This window comes from Monopterus albus, unplaced genomic scaffold (assembly GCF_001952655.1).
Source record: "Monopterus albus unplaced genomic scaffold, M_albus_1.0 scaffold41.1, whole genome shotgun sequence".
NCBI lineage: Eukaryota > Metazoa > Chordata > Actinopteri > Synbranchiformes > Synbranchidae > Monopterus > Monopterus albus.
The window spans coordinates 215,258-223,855 of NW_018127921.1; the positions used below are offsets into that span (position 1 = coordinate 215,258).

General features: G+C 43.2%; 2 protein-coding genes across 3 annotated transcripts in view; one reads left to right on the top strand and one right to left on the bottom strand.

The window, feature by feature from the left end:
- The first annotated feature begins 1,052 nt into the window (after nt 1-1,052).
- Nucleotides 1,053-5,337, top strand: ikbip (IKBKB interacting protein). Of its 2 annotated transcripts, XM_020599450.1 has the most exons (4): nt 1,073-1,546; nt 1,620-1,737; nt 4,279-4,500; nt 4,644-5,337. In XM_020599450.1, the coding sequence occupies exons 1-4, from the start codon at nt 1,335-1,337 to the stop codon at nt 5,208-5,210; spliced, it is 1,119 nt and encodes a 372-aa protein (XP_020455106.1). In that variant the 5' UTR covers nt 1,073-1,334; the 3' UTR covers nt 5,211-5,337. The 2 variants fall into 2 exon arrangements, with proteins under 2 accessions (XP_020455105.1, XP_020455106.1); XM_020599449.1 differs by lacking the exons at nt 4,279-4,500; nt 4,644-5,337 and adding an exon at nt 2,411-4,263 and having other exon boundaries at nt 1,053-1,546.
- A 471-nt stretch (nt 5,338-5,808) lies between these two features.
- Nucleotides 5,809-8,598, bottom strand: part of ckap4 (cytoskeleton associated protein 4) — a 3,831-nt gene continuing 1,041 nt past the window's right edge. The window contains exon 2 of the mRNA XM_020599416.1: nt 5,809-7,581. Within this exon, the coding sequence (XP_020455072.1) occupies nt 6,526-7,581 (1,056 nt within the window). The 3' untranslated portion in view covers nt 5,809-6,525. The remainder of the gene's footprint in view (nt 7,582-8,598) is intronic.

Below are 8,598 nucleotides of genomic sequence, written 5' to 3' on the forward strand. Positions count from 1 at the left end.
GATGGTTAACATTCTGTGCTGTTGTTGCTTCTCGGGAGTATACTTGCTGTATATGAAACACTAAAAGAGGGCAAAGTGAAAGTTGTACATCCTGTGTTCTTCACTTCATTGCTACATGCCTTGGTCCAAAGATCTCTGATTAATGCCCATCACATTGCAATATAATTTGTTAGAAACTACAATTGCTGGTTTTTTTCTTGAATGTACTGTATTGTAATTTAACCTTTGCTTTTAAGTGGATGTGTCAATGTTAGGCTTCAAATTTTGATTATATTTGTAAGATTTTGTCTTCTGCTGTTGTTGAGCATTGTCAAATGTTATTTAGAAGACTAGCAGATTGGGCCCTTTGCATGGCCCTTGTAATTATTAGACCACTGACACATCCTGAATATATAACTGCATATGGCTGCTGGGAACAGTCCACTGAATATTAATGGAATAACAGACTTGTTAATAACTGTTGTTGGCTAAGAACTGCTAGATGCAATGTTGGTTTGGGCTTTGAAGTGTCATTTATAGAAGGCTACTAATCAAGATTTTGGCAGTTTTTCACAGAAAATATCTGATATTTGGAAACATCCAAATAAATGGCTTATGCAAAAAAAAAAAACAACCCCATGTCGTTTTCTTATCTAAATATCAAGCCTGCACCTGGGAAGTGTTTTTTTGTCTGCCCTTAAGTATTCACTCTTTTGATGAAAATGGGCAAACCTTATCCACTGAGAAAATATTTTACTTGATTTGACATAATCGATCGATAGGAAGTCGCTGTACAGTGATTTTCTCTCAGTTGACTCTTTGATTAATAGTTCTGCCCTTGCAGACATTAATGAAGTATGGACAAATTCAGGACAAATGCTGGCAGCCGCTTACGTGGCTGGCTGATGCGTTTTGGGTGCTTCCCGTTCTGTCGGAATTATGGCCATTACGATTGGAGCTCAGTTTAACAATCACATAAGTTAGTACATGTGGCTGAAAAAACCCATGCATTGCTTTACGTGCGAGAGTAAACGTCCCCTGCATTTACCTATTTGTAACAAGGTTTAATATTTTCGATTAATGTACTGATGTACTGCATTCATTTTAGTCCTACGAACTTGCAAGGAGTTCTTGAATGCCGCATTTTCCAGGGAACAGTTCAAGGATTGTTACAACGGTACAACACGCGAAACAGTTTTTTTATTTTATTTTAGCGGCCTACGTTATGTATGAATTTTCCAAACAAGTGTCTTATTTTACTCTACGACGTAACGAATAGGCGTTAAAGTCTTTTTCTCTGTCCCGTTGAATTCCTTTAAGTAAAACGTACCAACAGTGTAAGCCAGTGTGCTAAAATGCCTACTGAATTAAAGCAGAGGAAGAAGAGCCCATCACAAAAACAAAATGATGAAGTACCCGAATCATCGGCTGCAAACGATAAAGACGAAGAGCAAAGAGTGAAGAGAGAAACGGGAACCAGCGCAGGAGCAAATCCAACGTCTTGGATTTTGGACATTAAGAGTGTAATGTGCTTATTGTCGCTTGCGGCATGTGGAGCTCTGAGCTGGTAAGGAAACGGTGTAGTATTAACCTCAGAAACAGCCTTATTCTGCAACTACTAACATGTCTGTCGGATTCAGGGTGGTGCTACAGCAGAACGAGAGGTTTTACCAAATAGAAGAACAGTACAGATCTCTACACGGGAGAACTTCAAGTCTGTTCCACATGGAGGAAGAAGTCCTAAAGGTTTCCAAAAAGGTACGTGTGATTTATGGTGAAACGGGCCTTGAGTTGTGTTAAGGGAGGTTTAAAGGATCATTCCACCCCTGAAAAAAAACACCCAGTTGTCTCATGTAGAAATATGTTAGTCATTATTAGTAATAAAATTCCACGCATCTCAGTTGTATTTTAGTGAAGCTGATTGAGTCACGTGAGAAATCTGAGGGGTCATGATGTGATTCACAGAATAGTAAACAGCAACAAAACCCCACTGGGTTTTTTTTCCTAAGTAAAATGTTTATCAGATGTTTTCATATATGCACTTTTCTTGTGAAATTTTGGACAGTTTTACTTATTCAGTCTCAAAAAAATATTCAAATGGAACAATCTGGATAGGGAATAAAATCACAGCTCATCCAACCTGTAACACCAGTGGTCACCAGCAGGGCTCAAGTCAGAAGACTTACATTATAGAATAACCTTTTGTATACTTGAATTGTATAGAAAATGTAATGAAATTGCCGTTCACACATCCTCCTTACATCTCTCGACATTTGTGTGCTCTTTCAACACACTGCTTTCTCTTTCGCCATTCACTTGCATTGTCTTTCTGTATGCATGAGCTTTGATTCCTACTCTGTGTTGTGTGTGAATACTGAGCACCATTGAGCTCCTACAGAAACAGCCCTCCTGTTTTGTGTTGCGGCTGCAGCTTGCCGCCTATGAGGATGACCTACAGGCGGCGTTCTCCACCGTCTCCTTGGCAAAAAGACTCCAGCAGGATATCGCCACCCTCCACACTGCTGTCATGGCAATGCAGGCCGATGAGAACTCTGCCTCCCGTGACCTGCAGACAGTCAACACCCACTTCCTCAACGTGACAGAGACGTGGCAGGGGCGCCTGGCCATCATCTCCTCCGACTTGGAGGCCATTAAGGCCGAGTCACGGGAAGCTCATGCTGGAGTCACAGACCAAGTGAACGAGGCTGAGCGGAGGGCCCGGTTGCTGGCAGAGAGATTGGAGGAACTTGAGGACAGCACAAAGAGGAACGCTCGAGCCCTGGAGCGTACAGAGGAAGACGACATCAGGCGAGCGCAGGATCAGCTGGACTGGAACACCAAGCAGGTCCACAAGCTGGAGGAGCAGATCAGCAGCCTGACCAAGAGGGAGGCAGAGCTCAGCTCCCTGCTCCAGGATCACATTCCCCGTGCGCAGGAGTGTGAAGAGCACCTGCCAGAGGTAGAGGAGGCGGTGCGCTCCATCCTAAGGCTGGGAGGTGATCTGAGTGGGGCTGAGAAGAGGCTGGAGGAGTTGACATTGCAGGTGTTTGGGACAGAGGACAGCATGCTGAAAGCCCTCAATGAAATCCTTGAGATCAGACAGGAGCTGGACACCCTGCAGGCTCAAAACAGCATCCTGAAAATGAAGAATGAGCTGTCCGTGGTGAAAGAGGCGGTCCGTGAGCTCACCCTGGTGCTGAGGGAAAGTAGGGTTGACAGCCAGAAGGACTCTGACACTCTAGAAGAGGAAGAATGGAAAGATGAAGAGGATGAAGAGTGGGGAAAAGATGACCAGGATGAACCAGCTCCCCCATTTCATGATGACCTCACTGAATGATGTCCTTCTTTTCATTTCGCTAACAGGAAGACAAGCAGCTCTGATTCTATTCAAGTTCAGCATCAATGTATTGTGACGGTATTGTCCGAAGATTGCGACTTCAGCATGAGCTCTGGCACACATGCACTGTATTACACACAAGTACAAATAAAAATGTATTTAATAGTTTTGTTAATGCAGAGCAGCATATTTAGGTTCTCATAGAAATTGTATAAGGTTTGCCCCATTATTCTTAAACCAGCCATTTTCATTATCTGTACCAGTGTTTGGGGATGCACATAAATACATCAGAGCTGAAATGATTAGTTGATTGACAGGAAGAAAAATTAGTATAATGAATTATTTTAACACTTTATCAGAGGCCACAAATGCCAAATACTCTTCAAGTTCTAGTTCCAGTTTTTGCATATTTGCTGATTTTATTTGCCATATTTGCAAGAGCATTTTTAGGGTTTGGATGTTGTCTGGGGGAAAAACAAGCAACTTGATGACATCATCTTGTTCGTTTGGAAAATTTCTTGGGCATGTTTTGCATTTTGGGGGGAAATTTTATAGACCAAACACTGAATAAAAAAAGAAGTGATAATGAAAACAATCACCGGTTGCAGCCCTGAACTACATTTGTCTAGTTTACCTTAGTGTTACCTTATATTTGATACAGGAATGGTGTTTGTACTGTAGCTGTGTAGTAAATCTTGTTTTTGATGACTTTCCATCTGATTTTGGTTTGAAAATCCATCTGTTTAAAAGCATGGCAAATTATCACTAGGCTTATTAAATAAAATCTCCTTTTTTAGTACAAAGCTCCAATTTGTTTTCATTTGTTTTGTTCACACTTGTTTCTCATACAGAGAAATAACCTGAGCTGATGTCTTGTAACTTATGATTGTTTTAAATAACTTCCATCCCCTTCGCCTCTCATTCTGCGCATGTCACTCCATGTACTCCATGTCCTGTTTCAGTGTGAGAGCGTCAAGGTGACGCTGCAGGGCCTTGGGGGTCAGCAGGGGGCTCTGCAACTTCAGATGGAGGATTTGGAGCGGGACGTCAGCCACCTGAAGGACTGGGCCTCCGGGCTGAATGAGAAACGAACTCAGCTGCAGAGCAGCCTCACCACACTGAGAGACGCCGTGGGACAGATCGAAGAACGCACCTTGGCCATCGCTAAGGACTTTGCCAACAAGGTACATCAGATTGTGTTGTTTGTTGTTGTTTTCTCTTAACACATTTTCTCACAGAGAAGAATCTTTTTACAGTAGAAACTTTTCCTGGTGTTGTTTGGAACATTTTTCTCAACCCCAGTTCTTCTCCTGTATTCCCCCTGTAGGTAGCATCAGTTAGGACAGATGTGCGCAGAATGGATGGCCTGCAGTCTGAGCTGGAGTCTCTGCTCTCTCAGGTTGGGGAGCTGGAAGACAAGACCAGTCAGGTGGAGCGTGGCATGGTCAAACGCATCGCGGATGTACTGGCTGGCAGCATCGACCGAGTCTCTAATCTCCGTGCTGCTTCTGAACGCAACACGCAAGCCTTAGAGCAGCTGCGCAGGCACATCTCTGAGCTCACCGCTGCAGACAAGCAGATCTCTGAGCGCTTGAGGGATCTAGAGAGCGGCAGAGCTCGTTTGATAAGAACAGTGACCTTTGCCAGTGACCTTAAACCAAAAGTTACTGCTATCAAGAGGGACTTTGGGATGTTTGAGCCCCAGCTGTCAGATCTGACTCTGCGGATAGGTCGATTAGCAGAGGATCTCACTAAGAGAGAGCAGGAGATCACTGAGCTTAGACAGACTTTAGCTAACCTCACTGCAGTACAGGGAGATTTAAGTGTTACAACTAAACAGGTTAGTGAAATAGCCGATATGTCCGATATTGGAGAGATGCACAGGCCGACATGAAAAACAGTCTTCAGCGACTTCAGCCAAACAGAGGCTGAGGGATTTCTTTGGGGCCAGGGGGGGGGTTTGCTCAGCATTGCTGTTGGTTAACTGTCATACTACTGTTTAAACATTTTATTTAAATAAATCGGACATTTACCAAACTGTCTAAAAATCACTTTGAAGCACAGGTCTGTAGACAGGATCCACCCAAATCCTTTCAGAAGTATGAACAATCTGTGTGCGAATCAGTCAGCATTTCTAAAACTTGACATGTTCACATGTGGTTAAAGGAGGTGATGAAGAATAATGCTGACTGTATTAGAGTTACGTGGCTGAGATTGGACTGAAATCAACAAGCTAACTCACAGTTTCAGATAATGACTTATTCTCAGAGACAGTAGGTTTTCTCGGCTGAGTAATGACGCTCATGAATCTTAAAAACAGTGGCACTGTGGCATAACTCTTCAGTGCTGTCTGCACATGGTTTTCAGTCATCATGAGGTGGACAATCATCTGCTCAACTCCACAGCAATGTTTTAATGTGTAGTGGCAGATTATAAATAATGTGATGATACATTGAGCTTTAAATGAGAAGTTTAATCAAAACATTCTGAACAATTTGCTACAGTATATTAGAAAATATGTAGTTGAGACGGAATTTTAACTTGATTTTAGCAGCCCTTGGGTACGTCCCACCCATCAAAGTTTGTTTTCATTCCCACCTACACGATCAACTTCACCAGCAATGCAACAGCAAAGGCAGCTGAGCCAAAGCAACAAATCAGAAGAAACACTTTCTCACAGTTTAGCGTCAACAACAGTTTATTCTTATAAAAAAGAAAGTGAGTAAACAAAGGAGTGTTCAAAAACACTTTTGAGGTTAAAAAAACAGCCTTCCCACAGAAAGTTTCAAATCTAACCAAATAATTAAAAACATTAGAAAATAAAACTACAGTGCACATCGAGTGTGGATTTGGACTCACAGACAGTCCAGCTCTGTCCTCTATCTCTAACCCAAATGTCTTCAGGCATCTTTTCTACTAAAATGTGCAACATCATGACATGAACCATCAAGTTTTAGCAATAATTCTTCATAGAACTAGGAAATGTGGGTTCACATTTACTATTGTCCCTATTGTTACTATTGTCCCTATTGTCCCTGTTGCTGGATGCTTTGGCATTCTGCTGTGGTACTGATAATTTAATGTCCCTACTTTTCCTTGTGAGTGCCTGTGCTGGCTCCTGCAGTACTGGCTTAAGAGCAGAAAAGGCCTGATCATGGCCTTCTAGCTTGGCTGCTTGTCTTCCCCTCCAGATGCCATGCTTTCTCCGGCTACTCCTGTTCCTTGATGCTGCTGTCCTCCAGAGCAGAAAGCCTCTTCTCCAAGTCCTCCACCTGCTGACCCAGATTGGAGTCCTGTGAGGCTAACTCAGTCTGGGCACCACTCAGAGCATCCATGTTGGCTTGAATCTCCTCCAAATAGCTTTTCAGGGCTTCCAGCTCCTGCTCTAAGTCAGTTCTGGCTTCCTCCGCACCCTGCCCCTTTGCAGCTAGAGTGCTTTCATGGGTGTTGTACTTTTCAAGCAGTGATTCCACTTTAGAGGAGAGTTCTTGCACTGATGCGGACAATAAATCTCCACTCCCCTCTGATGCTTTAACTCTGGCTTCCAGGTCATCAGTTCTTTTCTGCACCTGAGCAGCTGCTTCATTCACCTGTATCTCCACATGATGAACAGCACCAGCCGTCTGCTCCATCCTGCTCTCCAGTGTCATGGTATTGTCCTTCAAAGCCTGAACTCCGGTCTCTGCTGCAGACAGTGACTGCCTCAGATTCCCAACAGTCTCATGTACTAGTGACCTCACTGTTTCGACCTCCTGAGACAGTGATGCCATCTCCTGATTGCGAGTCTGGAGCTCTTCCCTCACAGCACTTATCTGCTCCCTGAGTAAATTAACTGAAGAATAAGCCTCCTGTTGGGTTTTGATTTCAGCTACAGCATCAACAATGGCAGAGAGCTCTTGTTTGATGAGCGCAGGGTCTTCCATGTCACCCAGACGGGCTTTGAGATCAGCCAGCTGGCTCTGTGCCTCACCCTGAGCTTCAGTGAACTCAGCCACGCTGGCTGTGATGGACTGACTCACTTCAGCCAGGCGATCCTCGACAGTCTTCTCCAGGGAAGAGAAGTCCTTCTCGCGGGCCACTTTGACCTCATTGATTCCCTCTGAGAGGTCCTTGAGCAGATCGTTCTGGAGCTTCTGAAGAGCCTCCTCTACCCTTCTTGTCTCTTCCTCACCCCTCTTCATCCTGCTGACGGCCCCCTCCAGCTCCACCTGTGTGATGCCCAGTGAAGACTCCAGCCTGTTCACAACATTCGTCAGAGACCCCACCTATCGAACAAATCAGGAAAACATATCCAATGACCATGAAACAACTGTAAAAGTTCCCTCTACTGTATATGCAAAGGTACATTATAATAATCTCAAATAATTTTGCCAAAACATCAGCTATTCATAAGCTCAGAAAACTCTTTGTGTCAATTTATTTTTCAGATAATCCAGTAGTTTCTGAATCATTTATTCAGTTTACAAAGTAGGAAAATGTTTGCTGTCCAAAGGAATACATCTTACTTCAGTTTACTGGAACAATTCAAAACGCGCCCTCTTGTGACCACCATGCGCTCCAACACCCATAAGAAAAATAATGACTGACAGTTTTAGTACTGATCGATCATCGTAGTGATTCAAATAATATTAGAATAAAATAAAATTGACATCAATGAAAAACCAGAAGACTTGAAAATGTACTAATTTACACACTTTCTGCGTCATGACGTAATTATATTTGAAAACGTACTAATTTAAACACTTTCTGCGTCATGACGTAATTATAATGCAGATCTAGGGCACCAACAGAGCCTGGGCCGTCCCTGACAATACATGAGGGAGTATGATCAGGAACGACAAAAGAATGAATGGAGCGAGAGAGGCCTTCACCTATATGAGCCAATAGATGCACCAAACAAGAAAGTAGATCCACAAATCATTTTCAGTCCTGCTTAAGAGATCGATGACCAGACATTACGATGCCAACTCATGCGCTTCAGAAAATAAATGGAGCGCGTCGAAACTGAAGTGACTGACAGAATGAACTCATGAAAAGTAGAAAAATAGTATAGAAATAGTTTATTTTCACTCAGTCTGAAACTTTTTCCCCACTTTGCATAAGTAGTTCACCATACCCATAGCTGTAGTTTCTACCCTTTGTGTAAATGCACCCAACCCCCAACAGTACAGTACGATTATAAGGCCTGTGTCCTTCCAACAGCAGCACTGATTTCCGGTCTAACTTAATTAAAGAGTTCTGAAACAAGTTTGGGAACATCAAACCTGAATTTGGCACCACTC

What these genes read in the sequence shown, in the direction of transcription:
- ikbip (XM_020599449.1), top strand. Translation starts at nt 1,335, where the DNA reads ATGCCTACTGAATTAAAGCAGAGGAAGAAGAGCCCATCACAAAAACAA. An exon ending in GCATGTGGAGCTCTGAGCTG is followed by an intron (nt 1,547 to 1,619) that starts GTAAGGAAACGG and finishes TGTCGGATTCAG; the next exon opens with GGTGGTGCTACAGCAGAACG. An exon ending in TCCTAAAGGTTTCCAAAAAG is followed by an intron (nt 1,738 to 2,410) that starts GTACGTGTGATT and finishes TTGCGGCTGCAG; the next exon opens with CTTGCCGCCTATGAGGATGA.